Source organism: Manis javanica, chromosome 11 (genome assembly GCF_040802235.1).
Source record: "Manis javanica isolate MJ-LG chromosome 11, MJ_LKY, whole genome shotgun sequence".
Lineage (NCBI taxonomy): Eukaryota > Metazoa > Chordata > Mammalia > Pholidota > Manidae > Manis > Manis javanica.
In genome coordinates this window covers 115,284,087-115,305,365 of record NC_133166.1, presented here as the reverse complement: position 1 = coordinate 115,305,365, position 21,279 = coordinate 115,284,087, and the positions used below count along the sequence as shown (strand labels likewise).

General features: G+C 51.0%; 1 protein-coding gene across 3 annotated transcripts; it reads left to right on the top strand.

Moving 5' to 3' along the window:
- Window positions 1–9,497: 9,497 nt before the first annotated feature.
- PELI3 (pellino E3 ubiquitin protein ligase family member 3) lies at window positions 9,498–20,870 on the top strand. 3 transcript variants are annotated; one of them, XM_036995448.2, is made up of 8 exons: window positions 9,498–9,678; window positions 10,777–10,926; window positions 11,467–11,538; window positions 13,578–13,707; window positions 14,299–14,400; window positions 15,192–15,386; window positions 15,698–15,886; window positions 17,145–20,870. In XM_036995448.2, exons 2-8 carry the CDS (start codon window positions 10,778–10,780, stop codon window positions 17,712–17,714), a joined length of 1,407 nt encoding a protein of 468 aa, XP_036851343.1. In that variant the 5' UTR covers window positions 9,498–9,678; window position 10,777; the 3' UTR covers window positions 17,715–20,870. The 3 variants fall into 3 exon arrangements, with proteins under 3 accessions (XP_036851343.1, XP_036851345.1, XP_036851344.1); XM_036995449.2 differs by lacking the exon at window positions 9,498–9,678 and adding an exon at window positions 9,765–9,918; XM_036995450.2 differs by lacking the exon at window positions 11,467–11,538.
- Window positions 20,871–21,279: the final 409 nt, after the last annotated feature.

Here is a 21,279-nt window from a genome sequence, read left to right as displayed (position 1 = left end):
CTGTGCACTTATGTCCCACAGCTCCCACCAATTCTGCCATCCCCTCTGTGACTGCCCAGAGAGCAGGGCTAGCATCCAGGTTCTGCTATTTCCAACACACGCACTTCTCCCTAACTGTGTGACTCAGGACAAGTCCTCTCACCTCTCTGGGCCTCAGTTTTCTCAACTGTGAAATAAGAATAATCAAGTCCTACCACACAGGACTACTGAGAGAATTTAGTGAGATTACTCAGGCAGGGTGCTTGGCTCAGGCCTGCCACGGGCATACGGTGAGCCCTCTATAAAGGTTAAATATTATTGTTGGTTCAGACTTCATCTTTTTTTTTGGCTGCCTCCAATCTATCCTCTCCAACGCAGCCAGCGTCAGGCCCCTCTAAAGCCAGACCATGGCACCTACAGCTTCTTTTCCCAGTGTGTGGGTCTCGGTCCTACTGAAACAATCGTTAAAATTCAGCTCCCTGCGATTCTCCTCCAGTGCCCCGGGGGACCCTGCTGAGACTCCTTGCTCTATGAGTCTACACACGGGACTCAAGGCCCTGGATCTAGCCCTGTTGAGCTCCCTCCCTCACCCTCCCGCCACGCCGGAGAGTGTGTCCCTCCCCTCCTCCGCTCTGTGCACCTGTGGACCTCGGGACATTCTCCCTCTCTTTTCCTTCCTGACTCCCTCCGCCTCCCATCCCTCAGGAAGCGACTTGATATAGGCTGAATTCTCTCTCCCCAAAGGGTGATATGTCCAAGCTCTAACCACTAGCACCTCAGAATGTAATTGTATTTGGACACAGGACCTTTAAAGGAGTGAACGAGTTAAAATGAGGCCATTAGTTTGGGCTCTCATCCAATCTGACTGGTGTCCTTGTAAGAGGAGATTGGAGCACAGACCTGCACGGAGGAAGGATCAGCAAGAAGGCGGCCACCTGGGTGTCAAGGAGCGCGGCCTCAGGAGACCCCAGACCTGCCCACGGGGCTCTTTTCATACTGGGTTTGTGACCTGTCAGTGGGCTACACAATTGATTTCATGAGTTCAACCAGCATTTCTAATGGAACAGAATAGAATATAGCAGGCTACCGCTCGTGGAGTAAAGATGTGTATTATCCCATGAACTTGTTTCCCTTGTGTATGTGTGTGTGTGTATTGGACCACAATAAAATTGTATTCCCTACTAACGCTCATGGCCAAAAAAAGAACAAAAAAGAAAGCCATTGCAGTGGCCTGTGTGACTCCTCAAAAATGATGTCACACTTTACTCATTCCTGTATGTCCAATGCCTGACCTAGGACCTGGCATGCGGTAGGTCTTTGGGAAATATTTGTGGAACAAACACAGTGACCCTTGCATCTATTATCCCCACTACTTCCACCTCTGTGATCCTAGTTTCAGCATCACAGTCCTCCACCTGGGTGAGAACAGCCTCCAACAGGTGTCTGCTTCCACTCTGGCTCCTCTGCAGACCTTCCTAGAGCAGCCTAGAGGGATCTTTCTAAAGCATAAGTCGGATTTTGCCACTGTCACTGTCATTGTGTCGCTCACCTGCTCCAGTGATTTCCCACTGGAACTGGAGTGAAGTCCTAAATGCTTACCCTGCCGGATGTGATCTGCCTGCCTCCTCCCTCCCTCTGACAGCCCCTCCTTCCCCTCCCTCTCTCATTCCACTCCAGCCAACTTGGTTGTTGTGGCATTGTGATTTATAATACAAAATACATGTTTTGTTTTTATCCAGGTTCCTGGCACAGAGCTCCTAAAACCCTTGGAATTTCTTGAGTATTAGATAGAAGTGAAAGAAGAGTCTTTTGTTATTCATAACAAAATGAAAGACTTTTTGACCACATATGAGTTTCTGTTAAAGAGGTGATTTTTGAAAACCCCCTAGATAACCGCAGATGAGAGGGGAGGGGGTCTAGAGGTTGGATTAATCACCAATAGCCAATCATTTAACCAGTCATGCCTACTTAATGAAGCCTCCATAGAAACCCAAAGGACAGGGTTCTGAGACCTCCCCAGCTGGTGAACATGTGGAAGTCCTGGGCAGGTGGCGTGCTGGGAGAGGGCATGGAAGCTCTGTGCCCCTCCCCATCCTGTGTCCTCTGCATCTTTTCCATCTACCTGTTCATTTGTGTTCTTTGAAATATTCTTTGCAAAAACCAGCCGTAGCAAGTAAATTACTTCCTGAGTTCTGTGAGCCTTTCTAGCAAATGATCAAATCCGAAGTAGGGGTCATGAGAACACCCAATTTCTAGCCCCATTCTCATGACCCCAATTTCTAGCCAGTCTGTTAGAAGCACTGATGACAACCCAGACTTGGAATTGGTATGTGAAGTAGGGGTCATCTTGCAGGACTGAGTCCTTCACCTGTGGGGTCTGCACTATCTCCAGGTACATAGTGTCAGAATTCAGTTAAATTGTAGGACACCTAGCTGGTGTCCGCCAGAGGGTCAGAGAATGGATTAAGTGTCAGTAGAGAAGAAACACAAGGGGAGTTTTTCTTTACACTCTTCCTTAAACCCATCAAGCTATTACTTCTGCTTGGAAAACTCTTCCCTGGACAGGCTCCTGATCATTCTGGTCTCAGGTCTAACATCACCTCTTCAAAGAGGCCACCCCTAACCATCCTAGCCATTAAAATTCTATGTAGGAGGACTATTTAATAACAGGGAAGTAAGCTTATGATATCATGTTAATTGCTCAAAGCAGAATAGCAAACTGTATATATAGAATAGTGACTATAATGTGTGTGTGTGTGTGTGTGTGTCCACACACACCTAGAGGAAACACTGAAAGGAAAATACACCCAAATGGATAGTAAAATTGAGAATTCTTTTTTCTTATATCTCCTTTTCTGTACATTGAAAATTTCCTACCCTGAATATCTAAAACTTGTCATCAGTAGCTTCTCAGTAATTCCACATCATCCAGAAGGTAAAATTCTAATTTCTTGCCTCTCAAGGGCCATTAGACTGTAAGTTGAACCCCACTTCAAGCCTCACACACCCCCTGCCCCTTGCTTTTGTTTTCCCCACTTCACCACACTTCACTGCTTTTTGTAGTGGACACTGCTGGGTGCAATCTGTGACCTGGAGTCCCCATTCTCTGAAACTGCACCCCCAATCCATAGGGTTAGATTCAGCAATCATTTTTTTTTTATTCTATGACCCTGTCTGTCTATGGCTGACTGGCCAGGAACAAGCATCTCACCCATGCTGAGCCAGAGGTCTTCCCCCTATATTTTTAAATTAAAAGTTAGAACTTCTATTCTCAATCTGGGATGGCTTCTTGAAAGAAGTATCAAAAAACTTGGGGGATATGGGCCAGCCATTGCCTACCTCAGGCCAAGTATGTTGGTTTCAGGGAGGGAAGGATAATGCCAACATACAGAGAGATAAAGACACATGAAATGAGGAGAGACAGTGCCTTCCCGATCCCCAGGTAGGTCATTAATGTCAAGCACAGAAGCCAATTTTGCACAATCTAAGCAGCAGGAGAATTTATGAAATGATACTGGGTACACCACAGAGTCTCCAGGCTACACAGGGAAGTAGACTCAGTAGCAACTGGGCACACCAGTCAGAATCATGCTGTAGAATTGGACCTAAGAACACACCACCGCCCCCAATTGGCATAGACCCAGCACCTATACCACTGACTCCACAGTCAGAGGCTGTAGACTCGGTAGTTGGAACCACTTCCACTGTTGGATTTAGCCACTGCCACCTCCCCCACCCCTGCTTCTTTGGAACTGGCCTCTGATTCATCTGAAGCCGATGCCTCTGATTGGAAGAGGTCAAGACATGCATCTGCATCCTAGATGCATGGGATGCTGGAAAAGGGAGTGCCTGGTATTTTCAACCTTTATTGCTGTCTCATCAAATTGGGATTATACACACATGGGAAAAGTTTCAGATTATAAGCAGCCAAAAAGTATAACAAACGTCTATTTCATCAAGATTCTGTAATACCCTCTTGTGTCTAATTACAGAGCTTTCTTTTTTTCTCCTATGTAACCCATAAATAATACAGAAATTGGTGCCAGAAGTGGGGTTTGAAAGTCACTGACATTCAAACTATAGACCTGTCAAATAGGGGCCAAGTGTTAGGTAGGAATGATTCTTATGTCCTAGGAAGTGGCAGTACTTATGTCAGTAGCAAAGACTGAGAACAACAAATGCTGGCGAGGATGCAGAGAAAGGAAGCTTTAGGGACCCTTTCTAGTCCCTCTCACCGTTTTTGCTTCTCTCTGTGCACCTGCCCTGCCACCTATGTGCTCTCACAGGCTTCCTCATCCCCTTCTGGTCCTGCTCCCTCTTAACTCACTCTGCTCATGGCTGTCTTCACCTCATCAGCCTCTTCTCCCCACTGTCCTTTCAGCTGGAATGAGTCCCTACCAATTCAAACTGCAGAGTGTGAGGGTTTGATTGAATCAGCTCAACTTGGTTTTTTTAAACATTTTTATTATAAAACAAACAAAAAGCTTGCACAACATAAACATACAGCTTCACTATTGTAAAACAAGTACCCAGATGAGCACCACTAAGAAAATGACTAGCACCCCAGACAGCACCCCTAATACTCGTTCTCAATTAGAAACACCATCTGATTTTCATGCTATTGACTCCCTTGCTTTTCTTTAACATGTACATGTGACCCTAGACTGATACAGCTTAGTTTGGACTGTTTTTGAAATTACATCAATGGAATCAAAGAGTATGAATTCTGCTGTGTTTGGCTTTACTTGTTCAATGTTATTTTTTTTGGTTTTTATTTTTTAATCAAAGCTATATTGAGATATGATTTACATATCATACAACTCACCCATTTAAGATGTACAATTTTGTGGGTTTTAGCATATTCACAGATATATGTAACTATCACCACAGTCAATTTTGGAACATTTTCATCACCCCCAAAAGAAACTCATGCCCTTGAGCTATCATTTCTCATTCTGCCATGACCCCCCTCACCTACTTTCTGTACCTATAGATTTTCCTATTCTGATGTTTCCTACAAGTGCACTCAATATAACATGGTATTTTGTGACTAGCTTCTTTCACTGAGCATAATGTTTTTAAGGTTGTAGCATGTACCAACACATTGTTCCTTTTTATGGCTGAATACTATTCCATTGCATATGGAATATATGATGAACATTTAGATTGTTTCCACCCTTCAGCTATTATGAATAATGCTTCCAAAAACATTTGTGTATACATTTTTGTGTGGAAATATGTTTTCATTTTATTTTGGTATGTTTTCGTTTCTCTTAGTATACACCTCAGAGTGGATTTGCTGGCTCATGTGGTTAACTCTGTTTAACTGTTTAAGGCACTGCCAGACTGTCTCCTGAAGTGGCTGCACTGATTTACAATCCCATCAGCAATGTGTGCAGGTGTTGATTTCCCCACATCCTGACAATACCTGCCTGCTTTCTTCCCAGTCTGTGGTTCACCTTTTCCTGTTTCCTTGCATGATTTAGGATTTTTTGTTGGAAATTGAAGATCCTTATTAATATATTGTAACAACTTCGTACTGGCGCACCCCCTCCAGAGTCGGTGAATTGCTTTTTTGCTTCTTTAGTGATTGGCTGGATTCTTTTAGTCAAGTCCATCCTCTGCTTCCCATACCAGGAGTATAAAGGACCTCTGTGACTGGTCCGCAGGAGTGCAGCTGTTTGCATGCCAGCAGTCCCCTGCGATGACTGGTTTGGGCAGGGCTGTGTGTGACTCCTTCCCTGACCATCCCCAGCTGTTACACTCCACTCATTGCCAGCTGAGTTCTCTATTGTTTTCTTTTTTTCTTTTTTCTTTTTTATTAAGGTATTATTGATATACATTCTTAAAAAGGTTTCACATGAAAAAACAATGTGGTTACTACACTGTCCCATATTATCGAGTACCCCCCCACACCCCAATGCAGTCACTGTCCATCAGTGTAGTGAGATGCCACAGATTCACTATTTGCCTTCTCTGTGCCACACTGTTCTCCCCGTGATCCCCCACACCATGTGTACTAAACATAATACCCCTCAGTCCCCTTCTCCCTCCGTCCCCACCCGCCCTCCCCCACCCCTCCCCTTTGGTAACCACTAGTTCCTTCTTGGAGTCTGTGAGTCTGCTGCTATTTTGTTCCTTCAGTTTTGTTTCGTTGTTATGCTCCACAAATGAGGGAAATCATTTGGCATTTGTCTTTCTCTGCCACTGAGCATAATGTCCTCCAGCTCTATCCATGTTGTTGCAAATGGTAGGATTTGTTACTTTCTTATGGCTGAATAGTATTCCATTGTGTATATATGTACCACATCTTCTTTATCCATTCATCTACTCATGGACACTAAGGTTGCTTCCATATCTTAGCTATTGTAAAAAGTGCTGCAATAAACATAGGGTGCAGATGTCTTTTTGAATATGAGAAGTTGTATTCTTTGGATAAATTCCAAGGAGTGGGATTCCCGGGTCAAATGGCATTTCTATTTTTAGTTTTTTGAGGAACCTCCATATTGCTTTCCACAATGGTTGAACTAGCTTACATTCTTACCAGCATTGCAGGAGGGTTCCCCTTTCTCCGCATCCTCGCCAGCATTTGTTGTTCTTAGTCTTTTCGTTGCTGGCCATCCTCACTGGTGTGAGGTGATATCTCATTGTGGTTTTAATTTGCATTTCCCTGACTATTAGTGATGTGGAGCATCTTTTCATGTGTCTGTTGGCCATCTGAATTTCTTCTTTGGAGAACTGTCTCTTCATATCCTCTGCCCATTTATTAATCAGGTTATTTGCTTTTTGCGTTTGAGGCGTTTAAGTTCTTTATATATTTTGGATGTGAACCCCTTGTCGGATATGTCATTTACAAATATATTCTCCCAGGCTGTAGGATGCCTTTTTGTGCTGTTGATGGTGTCCTTTGCCATACAGAAACTTAGTTTGATATAGTCCCATGAGTTCATTTTTGCTTTTGTTTCCCTTGCTCGAGGATGTCTCTATTGTTTTCAGCGATGTCTTAGGACATACATTGCTCCATAAACTGATCCAATCAAATCCAGGCTCTTGAAGGAATACATTTTGGATTCCTAAATCTATGGTAGGGTTCTGTCATTTCCTAGCCCCCTTCCCCTGCAATGAGGCCTCAGAGATGGAGCCCAGCAAGGAATTCTTCCTTCTCACCTCGTCTCTTAGCCCAGAGCTTTTAGTTTGTTGCTTTTAGTTTGTTTTGTTGTTTTCAACATCCTTTCTCAACTAGATACACAAATATGCTTCCAAACTGTTCATGTCAGCCCCTCATCTTCAGGCACTTGAACCCAAGTATTGAAGAAATAAAAGTACCTTGTTCTTTTCTTTCTTGCCTTTTTGTTTTTTTTAAAGCAATAGGGTCAAGATCTAGATTGAGGAAAGGGGAGGGGCTGAACAAAGGAATTTCAGACATCCCACCACAGGTAGGCATTTTTATTATTCCCATTGTATAAATAATAAAATTGAGGCCTAGAGAGATTAAGAAGCTGGAGTGGTTGGGACAGGGCACAATATTTAGAGCCAGAAGCAAGGCTGGCATGTGGGCATCTATGTCTGCTGGTGGTGTCCCAACTCTCTCTCTCTCCCTACTGGTACAATGCTGGGACCAGGCCCACCCCAGGCTCTCCAAGGTCCCTGTGCTCCATCTGGACAGGTCCACTAAGCAGCTCAGATCCCAGTGCTGTACCACAGGATAAATCTCTGCCTCATATGGCAAATCCTGGAATCCTGTTTGGCCTTTCCTCCCTGCAGTCTGGTGTTAGGTGGTATAGCCCTGGAGTTCTGTCTGATCAAATCTCAGCTCCAACCTTGTCTGGCTGTGTGCCTTGGGGCAAGTATCCACCCCTCCACCTCCAGCACCACCCCCCACCCCAAGCCTCAGTTTCCTCATCTGTAAACTGGGATTCTAATAGTAATTATGCATGCGTTCACTGAGGGTCCGCTTTGGTGGGCAGTGTCCTAGAAACTGGAAGTGCAAAGGGTAGTGAGACTGTCCCAGTGTCCCTATGTACCACTGGGCTGTGCATACCTGGCATGGAGGTGGGCATACTGTAGGCATTCAGGAATGGAAGCTGGCCTCCTATGCAGAATTTTTATAGTCAGCTGCTGCCAGCCCAACAATGCAGACTGCTCTGTCCTCTCTCAGGGAGTTTCTCTTTGATTAATGAGTGCCTTTGTCCCTAAAGGATATGCCGTCGGCTACTTTCTTATGTCAGCTGGTTCCTGGGGCCCAGAACAGTTGGCAAAGCAGTTGGTATCTTGGACTATTTTTAGGTGGGGAGTTAGTGGGGTGTGTGGACGTTTGGAGCTCAGGGGGAGTCTCAGAAACTGAGAACTTCATAAGCAACAAGGTAGGGGAAGGGGAAGGATACTTCCTCTCAGGAATGTGTGGGCAAACTTTCACTTATCTTTCATGACTGGGGCCAAAAATCACCTCCTCTGTGCAGCCTTCCTGGATTACCTCAGTGAAATACACACTTCCAAGACACGGGTTAAGGGTCCACCCTCTGGGCCTCCCCTCCCTCTTGGTTATAGTTCCAAACAGACTAAGAGATAATAAACTGTAGAGATCTTATCCGATGCACATCTGAGCCCCCTCCTGCCAACCCTAGTCATAACAAGATACAGAAGTTAGGGTCCCGACTTTGTAGTTAGATATCTAAGTTCCACTCTTGACCCCTTTCTAGCAAAATAACCATGACCAAGTCAGGTTCGTAAATCTGTTTTCTCATCTGTAAAACGATTGTCGTGCCTGCCTCCCAGGAATTATTTGAGCAAACTAAGCTCAAGGCAGAGCGTACAGCACCTGGCACAGACTTACGGACCTCTCGCAAGCCCAGGCCCGAAAGGGGCTGCAGGCCCCCGAGGTCTCCGCCCCCTTTGTGTTATCTCGGGTGGTGTGTGCGTGCCGGCGGGAAGGACTGAGGTATTTATTCCTGAACAGCTGGGGTCCCAGAGCAAGCCGGAGGTCAACCAGCTGCGGCGTATCCGGGCTGGAAGATGGGTGCTCGCCTCCAGTCAATCGCCGCAGCTTTTCTCGCCCTGCGCACGCACGCCCCCACCTTCGCCTCCCCTAGTGTTTCCCTTCTCTCTCTTCTGCCCGCCCCCGCTAATCTCCTCCACTAATTCCGCAGCTTCCCTCAGGTGGGAGGCGGTGTCTCAGGAGGTAGGTAGAGAGCCCCCAGCCTAAGGTGGGGGAGGGAGCGCCCAGGTCTCCGGGAGAACCCGGAAGTCCCCAGATATGTGGGCGGGGTCTGGGAGCCCAAACTGGGGGAGGGGTCTTGTAGACTACAGAGGAGTCCCCAAACCAGCGAAGAAGCGCGAGGGAATTCCTGAGACAGTGGCGGGCGGGGCTTCGTATGACCTGGGGCGTGGTCAACTGAGGGGCGTGGTCTCCCGAGAAGGAGGTGGGGTTCCGTCGACCAGGACTGTTAGCCGCAAGGGGCGGAGTCTCAGGTGGGGCGGGATTCGCCTGGGGGCGGGGAAACGGGGCGGGGCATAGAGACAGTAGGTGGAGCGTGGCGGGTGGCGGGTGGTGCTCGTCCCCCTCCCCAGGCCCCGGGTGTCCCCGTGACGAGGCAGCGCGGAACCGCCGCGGGCCGGGCCCATCCCGCCGCAGCGGCCCCGGGGCCCAGCAGGCGCAAGGCGCAGAGGGAGCAGCGCCGAGCGGGGTAGGAGCGCCGCCAGGTAAGGCCACTTGGGCGCAGGGGGCGGGGGCTGTGCCGGGCGGGCCCTGACGGGCGCGGGGGGCGTGTTTGCGCGTCTGAGAGTGGCTGGGGGAGTGGGTCCGAGGGCGGGCGTCTGTGGCTGCGCGCTGGCGCCTGCCGTCGCGGGTCCGGGGTGGGCTCTGCGCCTGTCCGGGCGCTGCCCACCGGGTCCCGGTGTGCGGGACTGTGTGCGCGCGCGCGTGTGTGGAGGGGCCGCCGGGTGTGTATCTGCGTATGCGCTGGGCCATCGTCGTGCCTCTCCGGCGCGCGGGGCGCGGGCCTGCCCCGGCGCAGTCCCTCCTGCGCGGGGATGTTTTCCAAAACAGCCTTCCTGCGGTGACGGGCTCTGCTGCAGCCGGAGTCGGAGGGGGGAGCGCCGCCCCCATAGGCCTCCAGAGACCCGGGGACTGCAGACAGACACCTGGGGGAGGGAGGGAGCGCGCACCGGGAGAGGTCCAGAGGCTCGCCCGCAGGGCCAAAATGGGGAGACTGAGGCAGATGGATGGGGAGCGGGAGGGGGCCAGACAGGCGGAGATGGGAAGAAGGGTGGTAAGACAGACGGCGAAAGGGAGAGCAGCAGAGAGGACAGAGTCATTGGAAAGAAGAGAGACAGAGGCCTAGACCTGCAAAGGGGCAGACAGGTTAAGATAAACAAATAGATTTCAAGAACCTGACAGAAGGATTACTCAGAGGTCCTGGGGCTGAGAGCTAAACACAGGAACTGAGTCTGAGATGAGGAGTAAGGGCCCCCAATTCCTGGGGTGCACCTCTTCCAAGCACATCCCTGACTGGGTTCCTGGTCAAAAGGAAGCCTCTGGCCACCCTAGGTTGTACATCCCTCTGGTCCATTGTGCAGCCCCCCTCTTGGTTCCATCCCACCCGTCTTCTATCCCTGGTATCTCAGCAACCCTGGGCAATTTAAGAGAGGCGGAGGTGAACCGGTTGCCATGGCAGCAGAGGTGGTAAAAGGTCATTCTGGCTTTAGCCTAGGTGGCCCTGCGGCAGGCCAGAGATGGCCTTGAGGAGGGCTGCGGTGGGAGGCTGCAGAATTATTTTTTTCCTCTCCCACTTTGCCCAGAATGGTGCTGGAAGGGAACCCTGAAGTGGGGTCCCCACGAACCTCAGACCTCCAGCATTCTGGGAACCAGAGCTCTTGTGTCCTTTCTTCTGGTGAAGATGCACAGCCAGGCGAGGAGCCCATCAAGTATGGTGAACTCATCGTCTTGGGGTGAGCATCCCTGGTCCAGGTGGGGCAGGGCACCAGGCACCCCCCAGGGCAGCCAGACCAAGGGCCCCAGCCCTCCCCATGTATGACCTCCTCTTTGTCCTTCCTCACCTTCTTGACTGAGAGACAGAGTTGATCAAACCTACTTCAATTCATAGTTGTTATCTTCCTATTTTTCATAAATTACTGAGACAGCTCTAACTGCCTAAGTTTCTGATCAGAAAAGGTAACACCAGTGCCTTTCATAGAGCACCTAGTGTGTGTAGTCTGGGGTGGAGAACCAGGGTGAAGAACTCTGGTTCTCCAGAAAAATTGCTTGGTTCAAATCCTACCTCTGCAAGTTGCTTAACTTCCTGTGCCTCCATTTTCCCATTTTATAAATAGGAATGATAATAATAATTCCTCAGAGGGTTGTTGGAAGGAATCAATGAGGTGATTTCTGTAAAGCACATAGAACAATGCCTGGCACATATCAAGTGTTCTGGGAGGCAGGCCTGTGCCAAGCCCTTTCATGGTCATTATTTCATTTCAATCTTCACAAAGATGCTGTGAGGAAGGAGGTGAGGAAACCGAGGCTCAGAGAGGGGAAGTGACTGGTCCAAGGGCACGCAGCTGGTAAGTGGCAGGGCTGGGATTTGGACCCAGGTCTTTCTTACTCTAGGTCTAGTATGCTTTCACTAAGCCACAGCTGACCCTCACACTACACACGAGAAAACTGAGGCCAGGATAGAGGAAGCGATGTGTTGGTAGCTGGGTAGACCTAATTCCTTGTGTCTTTGCCTGGCCATGATCTCTGCACCACCCACTTAGCTCTTCCACCAGGCACAGGCTCCTCTTCTTCCTCCCTATCCATACCTCTTTTTGGCCTCTCTCTGCCATGTGCCCTGAAGAAAATATCCAATAAGCTATGTTATCACTATGACAATTATTTAGAAATAATAATGGCCACTGTTGACATATTCATGTCATATGCTTTTAAAAAAAGATAATAGCTAAACTAAGATTTGCTATACATAAACTCTGTGCCAAGCATTTTTAAATGCTTTAATCTCATTTGGTTCTCACAGTGGACCTGCAAGGTAGGTCCTGACAAATTAGCCCCATTTTACAGAGGTCACATAATAAGTAGAAGAGTCAGGAGATAAGCCAGGCCCATCTGAACCCCTAGCCTATGTCTGGAACAGCTCCACCCCCTAGATGTGGGAGGAACTTAGAAGGGCAAACATGATGCCTTTCTGGGGAAGCTTGCGGTAGAAGAGCAGCTGTCCCACAGGAAGGGCTGGCTTTCCTGTTGACGGTGAGACCACTGATCGGGGAGAGTGTAGACCCAAGGGTACAGGCCTTCTTGAAAGCCCTTCATTCTCTGCAGAGCAGTGAAGCTGTTGTGTACATTAGAGCCGCCTGGAGAGTGCATTGAAAATACCCATTGACGGGCCCACCCCAAACCTACAGAATTAGAATCTCCATGTGTGGGGCCAGGGAATCTGTATTTTAACAAGCTTGCCAGAAAATTCTGATTCAAGTAGTCCTTGTCTAGATTTGGCAGCTGTTCATCCTTGTCACTCCCTGCTCCACAACCATCTGTGGCTCCCTGCTGCTTACAGAATGAAGTGCAGCCTCCCTCCACCTGGTGTTTAGGGCCCTTCCACCAGCTTCATCTGCCCCTAGTGCACTGCACCATCCAAGTCACTGCTTCCTGATTTCATCAAACCCCTAGACCTAGAGTGGGGTCTTTGCTCAGGGTAAGCCCTCCATCTAACAGGGCTTCTGCAAGACAGGCTGGAGTCAGACCCGAGTTCAAATCTAGGCTTTTCCACTTACAAGCCTGGAACCTCAGGCAAGTTATTTTATCTCCCTGAGCCTCGATTTTCCTCATTCATAAAATGGGAAGAAAGATACTTACCTGGCAGGACATTGCACAGATTCCATTAGGTAATTAATAATGTGAAGCACCAGGAACACAGGAGGCTCCAGTACATGGCAGAGAACAAGGCTATGACTCATCCCATCTTTGCCTTCCGCAACCATTCCCTCCGGATAAGAGCTGGAAGGAAGGTAGAAATTTGACATGTATGGATATATGGAGGTAGTGGCATTGTGTGTCTATTTTTTCCTTTCATTCTGGTTTCCAGTAGTACTTGTAGTATAGTAAATGATAGTTTGCTAAAAGTGAATCCTTTCCAGTTCTTCAAGGCCCAGGATAGTTGTTCCCTCTCCTAGAAACCTGATCGTGGGGCAGAATTCCTTTCTATTATCTCCAGGTTTAGGATACAATTGACTTGTGCCTGGGTCATGGCATGTGGCACCCAGGTTCCTTGAAAAGCTGAGGATCCCCTTCCCCAACCATTGAGGACACAGAACTGACCTTCCATGCATCATCTATGTGACCCCAGCACCCAGCACCTGGTCAGCTATAGCTCAGGTGTCCAGGAAACACTGGTTAATTGAATGAAGGGCCTTTTGAAGATGTTCTGACCCCCACCCCATTCCCCCAAAACACTGATTTGATGTAGTAGAGTCTTCTGGTTTGGGGTGGTTCCAGGGCTTGTTTATTAAGGTACATTCTGCCCAGAGATTGGCACTTCTTCCAAGTCTCTCAAGGGCTCACTTCCTCTCTCTCCCTGCATCCCTTTTTTTAACCCCCATATCCACAGCTACAATGGATGTCTGGCAAATGGGGACAAGGGCCGCCGGCGAAGCCGCCTGGCACTGAGCCGCCGGCCACATGCCAATGGAGTGAAGCCGGACGTCATGCACCACATCTCCACACCACTCGTATCCAAGGCAAGCAGCTTGTCCCAGCAGACCTGGCGCTCATCCTGCCCTCCCTGCTTATGTCTCAGCTTTCAACCTTCCCAGTCCACCCTGCCCACAGCACTGGAGCAGGGAGCCCTCTGTGTCTTTACCCACTACCTTGGGCACCAGAAATGGTGCTGATGGGAGACCCCTTGCAGTGTACATGGTGCTACAGTTTGTAAAGTGTTTCCTTAACAACCAGACCACATCCATTGGGTGGAAACAATGAGGATCATTTAGAGGTAGCCAAGGCTCAGAGAAGGATGTGGCAGTCACACAGCAATGGCAAAGGAAAAGACTTTGGCTTTAGAGATTTGGGTTAGAATTTGGGCTCTGCTGTTTCCAGCTGTGTGACTTTAAGCCAGTTTCTTCTCTCCTGGCTGTGGTTCCCTCAACCATAAAATGGGAATGATAACTATGCCTCCTTGGGGTGGATGTAGGGATCAAAGAAGGTAACTGTGTAAAGCACTGCCCCTTTCCTGGAAGTGACCACTGGGCCTTGGGCTCTAGCTTCTGGCTCAGAGGCTCACATTTCAGGCCACATACCCTGGGAAGTGACTTTTCCTTTCTCCTCCCCAGGCCCTGAGTAACCGTGGCCAGCACAGTATCTCATACACACTATCTCGGAGCCACTCGGTCATAGTCGAGTACACTCATGACAGCGACACAGACATGTTCCAGGTATGCTCAGGCCCCTCCACAAGTCTCTGGTCCCTGGGCCACCAGGCCTTGACACAGCTCTGCAGGCATTGCAGGGTGAGCCTGAAGAACCAACGGCCATGTGGAAGGGGCTTGAGGGCCACTCAGTGCAGGTGACTACTTGTCAGGTGAGGAAGCAGGATGTCCCAGCAAGGACTGTTGACCTGGAGTCACACAGCAAGTCAGCGGCTGTATCGAGATTCAAAACCCAGGACCAGACACTCAGGTTGCAGGAGGCCACAGAGCTTAGGGGTTCAGAGTGCTGCGTGAGAGTCATACTGCCTCCATCCCTTACTAGCTGGGTGACTCTGACCACAGAAACTTAACCTCTCTGGTTCTCAATTTCCTCCTCTGTGAAGTGGACCCATAATAGTATCCACCGCATGGAATGGTTGGGAAGATGAACTGAGATATTGTACATAAAATGCTTAGCATGGTATATATAAATATTTGCAAAAATTCATTCTTTGCTGCTAGTATTTGAGCACTCCCAGACCATGGGTATCACCTTTTCACTGTTCTGTCAGCAAATGAACTAGTTATTATTGAGTGGGGTACTTCCCAGAGCTGTAGGGGAGACAGAGAAGGAGTCCCAGACCCTGGTGTTTGGGCTTGGAGACTCCAGCTGGGACCTCAGAGGAGCTGGGGAGTTGGGATAGTGCTGCACCCCCCTCAGTGTTTGGTGACCCTGCATGCAGAGTTTTCCTGGGGTGGGCAGCCCATGGCATTGACCTGTGCACAGCATCCTGTGCTTGTGCTCCCCTTCCTCACAGATCGGTCGCTCCACGGAGAACATGATTGACTTTGTGGTAACAGACACATCCCCTGGAGGAGGGGCTGCTGAGGGCCCCTCTGCCCAGAGCACCATCTCCCGCTATGCCTGCCGCATCCTCTGTGACCGACGGCCACCCTATACTGCCCGCATCTATGCCGCTGGCTTTGATGCCTCCAGCAACATCTTCCTTGGAGTGAGTGAGCCCCCACGCAGGGACCAGCACTTCATCTGAGAGTGAGCCTAAGGGTAGGGCGAGGGGGCCATTGTCCTGGAGAGATGGACCAGTCTGTAGTAATCGTAACTCTGACCTGTGCAGGGATTAGCAACCCCACTTAACAAATGAGCAGAGAGGTCAGGTGATGCCCAAGGTCATGCAGTGCCAATTCCACAATTCCAGTTCTCTCTGGGCCATCTCTGACCTTGAGGGTAGAGGGGCAGCATCCCTGGCTTGCAGCCTGTTCAGGGCTATCTGGCGATATGATCTGATCCCACATGTGGTCCCAGGAGCGGGCGGCCAAATGGCGGACCCCTGACGGCCTGATGGACGGCTTAACCACCAATGGGGTCCTGGTGATGCACCCAGCAGGCGGCTTCTCTGAGGACTCGGCCCCAGGTGTCTGGCGAGAGATCTCAGTCTGTGGGAATGTGTATACCTTGAGGGACAGCCGCTCAGCACAGCAGCGGGGGAAGCTGGTAGGTGGCCTGCTCCACTCCCTGCCCACCCCTCATCCTTCCTGGGCCCGCCAATCTGCCTTTCCCACTGCCCAAGCCAGGAGATGATCCCCAGGCCTCTTGCCCAAGGGAGCCCCAACAGGCTCCATCTAGGGGCATGTGCCACTTGCCCTACATGAGCACCAGACCAGTGTCCCCAAGCATAGCCTACATGCGGCTGGTGGTCCACAGGGTAATGGCAAGTACAGCACAGAAACCCATTGTGCAGTACTAAGTGGCTTTAAGGATGCAGCAGCTTACAAAATCACACCCTCTTATGAGGGTGACACTTGGCCTAGGTGTGAGCAGTTATAGCCTCAAGTGTTGGCAGTTTGTGATGTCTGTCCCGTTCAGACAGGTTTAGCTTATTATGCTCTTCCAGTGGGAAAGGGTGTAGTTCCCACAGGTGACAGTAAATGTGCCACATGATACAGATCAGAGAACTGCTAGGAGCTAGGAGAGATCCTAGAGGGAGGGAGGGGCTTGTTCAGGGTCATGTGGCCAAACTCGTCAAACGGGCCCCCACAGGGCTCTTCCTGTAGATGAGTTGGGACAGGAGATGCAAGACCTCAGGGAAAAACGTGGCTTATCTTTCGAGAGCATCAATTCTACTCAGGATATTTGGGGAAACATTATTTTTTAAAAATCATGCACGTGAATGTTTGACTAGCATGCATGTGTTGAACACCTGACTTCCAGGCACTGGTCCAAGTGTTTACATTGATTGATTCATGAGAACCAGTTGAAATACTGGGAAGTGGAATCCATCTTGAGGAATAAGGCCATTGAGGCACAGGGAGGTTGAGCTACTCTACCAGGGACACAGAGTCAGTAACGAGAGAGGCCAGGATCCACACCCAGGCAGTCTAGCTCTCTAGTCCTTGCTTTTAACCCGGGGACAGCTGCTTTGGGCTGAGTCCTCAGTGTTTCAGATGGAAGGGTTCCTACCTCAGCTATTAGGGGAGAGCCTGGGAAAATGTTTTAGAAAAACCTCATATTGGCCCAGACCTTCTGATCTGAGAGGGAGGGACTGGTGTGGGCCTGGGAGCACCTGCCGGCCCTCCCACCTGGCTTGTCAGCCCTCCCCGCTCCTCTATCCCAGCCCGCCCCACCCAACCAGAGTGCCATCTCCAGGGAGGTTCAGTGGGATGGATGGGTAGCCTGGCTGGGGTGATGGCTGCCCAACGGCAGGGTGTTCAGGGGCTTCTTGGCAGTAAGGCCCTTCTGCTGCCCCTGGCAGGTGGAAAACGAGTCCAACATGCTTCAGGACGGCTCCCTCATCGACCTGTGTGGGGCTACGCTGCTGTGGCGCACACCAGCAGGGCTGCTGCGGGCACCCACGCTGAAGCAGCTAGAAGCCCAGAGGCAGGAGGCAAATGCGGCGCGGCCCCAGTGCCCTGTGGGCCTCAGCACCCTGGCCTTCCCCAGTCCGGCGCGTGGCCGCACAGCACCTGACAAGCAGCAGCCGTGGGTCTACGTCCGTTGCGGCCACGTTCATGGCTATCATGGCTGGGGCTGCCGGCGAGAGCGGGGACCCCAGGAGCGAGAGTGTCCTCTTTGTCGCCTTGTGGGGCCTTATGTGCCCCTGTGGCTTGGCCAAGAGGCTGGCCTCTGCCTGGACCCTGGGCCGCCCAGCCATGCCTTTGCGCCCTGTGGCCATGTCTGCTCTGAGAAAACTGCCCGCTACTGGGCCCAGACACCACTGCCCCACGGCACACACGCTTTCCATGCTGCCTGCCCCTTTTGTGGGGCCTGGCTCACTGGTGAGCATGGCTGCGTCCGCCTCATTTTCCAGGGGCCACTGGACTAGGCTTCCTGGGGCCCCCTGCTGCTGTGCCCACCTGCCCACCCAGGTCCCCCACCTCCTGCAGTCCAGAGGGAGCTCTGCATGTGGGACTCTACCTGCTGGCATGTAGCCACACCACATGGACATGTTGGATGGGCTGTGCCCCTCCCCTCTTTAACTCTGGCCCCCATAACCCCTACCCCTGCCCCAGTCAGAATAATGGGGCCCTCAGCACCAGCTGTCCTGGGCTTATAGAGGGAAATCCACTCCCATGCCCCACCCTTCCTGGGGCACCCCTCATCATGCCGCCTCACTGTGCCCCTGGGGGAGTGAAGTGGCCATGGGCTTCTGACCTCCAGCTTAGGTTGGCTGTGCCTGAGCCTGCCAATCCAGTTGAAGATACTCACCCTGCTGTGCCCTGGGTTCCTCTATAAACCTTGCTGCTCAGCTGCCCTCACAAATCCCATGTGTTCCTGCATGTGTGCAATGTCTCCAGCCCCCAAGCAAGCGAGCGAGTGACAGATGTGCGGCGGGCTGGGACCTGAATCTGACACCCATTGTGCGCTGTGGGTATCACGGACTCTATGCCACGTGGGCTCTGGGGACAGACACAGTCAGACCTGGTTCCCTGCCTGGTGGAATTCACAGTCGGGTAGACAACAGACGAAATTACCTAATGACAGCACGGCTTCCTGTGTGCCAGGATCAGAGAGTTACTGGGCTGTGGAGCAGGTTGCACTGGCAGGTGGCCAAGTGAGGGAAGCGTCACTGAGAAGGTGGCATAGGAGCTGAGCTGCTGTGGCTGTGTCAGAATCCCCCACAGGAAGGGGCAGGTGTTCTAGGCAGAAGGGAGGCTGAGCACAAGCTCAGGTGGCAGTCAGCAGGGGACTGAGGGAGGGGTTCTGAGTGGCTAGAAGAGGGGTTGCAGGGGCAGGAAGGAGGTGGGGCTGTGCTAACGGAACATGCTGGATGGAGGATTTAGAATTTCATTTGTGGGCAGTCAAGAGTCAAGGGAGGAGAGAAGATGCGCAGTTCCAGAGTGTTGGCTGTGACACAAGGGCTACTATTACCCAATGCCCACCGTGTGCCCCACATTGTGCTAATGATAATGACTGTTCACTGAGCACTCACCAGGCACCGGGCTCTGCTTCTCTGAGGTTTTTTTATTTCATGCTCACAGTGCCCCAGGGAGGGAGGTGTTACTATTTCTGTTTACAGGGAGGCTAAGGCACATGCTCCAAGTCACACAGCTAGGAAATAGCCAAGTCAGGACTCAGATCCACAGCTGCCTGCCTGGCTGTGAGCCTGCCCTCATCTCCCATCCTTATCCACTGCGCTGTTCTCCTTGGACAGGAGTGGGAGGACTTGGGAGGACCTCCCAGGTAAGGGGAACAACATGTGCAGAGGTGTGGCAGGGAAAAGGCTCGATGACCAATGAGGCAGGTGTAGAGGGGGCAGAAAAGTGGGATGAGGGGTGGGGATGCTGGACTGGGACTAGTGGGCCTTAATTGCTATGGAAGCCAAGTCTGAACTTGGCTTATTCATCTTGGCCAAGCATCAGTTCTCCTGGAGAGCCAGGGCAAGCTTCAGGGTGCTGCTGGGGTTGTTCCCAGACTATTCCTCGGGGGAATGAGCTAGAAAGGTAGGTAGACAGAGATTCTGGGAATACAAAATCAAAGGAAGGGGCTCTGGGTACAAGCTTGATGAGGGTATCATCCCCAGTGGAAGACAGCTGCCTTACAAGTTCAGGTTCCAAGGGGAGGGACCTGCCCCCAGCCACACAGCTGGTTGGGGCCACAGAGACCAGACCTGGGGCTGCTGAGAGGATAGAGGGCACCTGAGGTAGGGGGCTGTGATCATATTCTTGCTTCTAAGAACATCACACTGCCACAGTGCGGGAGCCACATGGGGATGCTGGGTGGATGTGGGAGTTCTGCATGCGCACATGCACAAAACCAGTAGGAACCCAACTCTTCTGGTTTCTCTCTCTTCTGATTCTTGGGAACCAGGTAGGGGAACATTCCAATCTCATTTTTAGCAGAGAACCTCAGACGACTTTGGGAAGAGAGACAAAGGGCACAGGCACCACCCCAGGGAGAACTCAGAGGTGGTGGTGGAGTGGGTCAGACACCCCTGGTTTTGGCCCAGGTCAGCCCCTTCCCAGCTCATGGATCCTCAGTCTCCTCAGCTGTTAAATGGTTTAACAATCCCTGTCACCAGGTGGTTGTGAAACATAAGGGGGCACATGTAGCTCAGTAGGCACTTCACTCCCTTAACCTACCCCGTTTCATTCCAGTGGGTAAGAGCGAAGGTTGGGGACGGTCATGACTCCAGTGAGCAGTGAGTGAACTGCTCTGTATGATTGTGTGTGCTGGGGCAGGTGGAGGGGACAGTGTGGTGGAAGGTCTGAGTAAGGCCAGTAAGGAAGGGTAAAATAATATCCTATCTCAGGTTTTTTGCAAGAGTGAAATGGGAGATTCTCCATGTCAGGCTGCTAGCCCAGGACCTTGTAATAGCCGAAGTGTTTGTATTAGCTGGAACATGCAGCTTGGGTGTCCCAGGAAGTGACTGGGATCTGGCCCTGGCCTGAGCTGCCCACAGGTGGCCAGATAGCATGACCACTTTTACTGGTGTCCATTTCAACTTCACCCAAGTCAAAGAAGACTATAAACTTTTTAAAAAGACAATGAAAATTGATACACTGGGAAGAAGAGGGGTAGACTTTCCTGATCAATTTATTGAGCTCCTCCTTGTAATGGTAATCATCAGAGCTAACAGTAGCAACGTTGTGTCAAGCAGGGCCTTGGGCACCTTTGTAAATGAAAAACTGGCACCTTTGGTGGGCAGATGCTGTCCTGGGTCTAGGCACAGGTGTGGCAAAAAGCATGGCAAGAAGTGTGTGGATTTTAGGTATCCCCTCTCTGCACAACCCTAAAGGGCAGCACTGCCCAGTCAACGCTTAAGCCTACAATATTGCTCCTAGTTGAGACAGTGGTAAGCCCAGTTTCCCAGTTGAGGAAGCCCAGACTCTGGTAAAGTGATCCATCCAAGGCCACACAGCCAGCAGTGTGGCTCTGCCAACATTCTGACCTAGCCAGCAACAGGCACTTTCCACATGCTATGCCCAATCCAGGTGGGTCCTCTTGTGAGACCACAAGACATGCAAGAGGACCTCAAGCCCCGGATCCGCCCTGGGCACTCTTGGGGGTCTCAGGTGGCTTTCTCATTAGGCGCCCAGCAAGCACCAAGAAACTGCCAGGCCCCTCACCCCTTTGTGCTGAGAAAACTGAGGTTCGGGGATGTTTAGCGGCCTCCTCCCAGGCTTCCAGCGAGTCGGTAGCGGTGCAGTGAAGCACTCGGAGGCGGTCCTCCGTGCCAGCTCACGGGTGAGGCCACCTCATGCTGGGCCGGCCCGGTAGCCTGGAGCGTTGCAGTCTCCGAGGAGTCTCCACCCGCAGGCCCTCGAATCCCGCCACATTACCCACTCTGCAGGTTCCCACCTGAAAAACTGAGGTCGGGGGCCTCCGAAAGACCCAAAGGAGAGCAGGTCGAGGATCTGTGGGGAAGCCGCTGGTGCTCTGTTCAGACA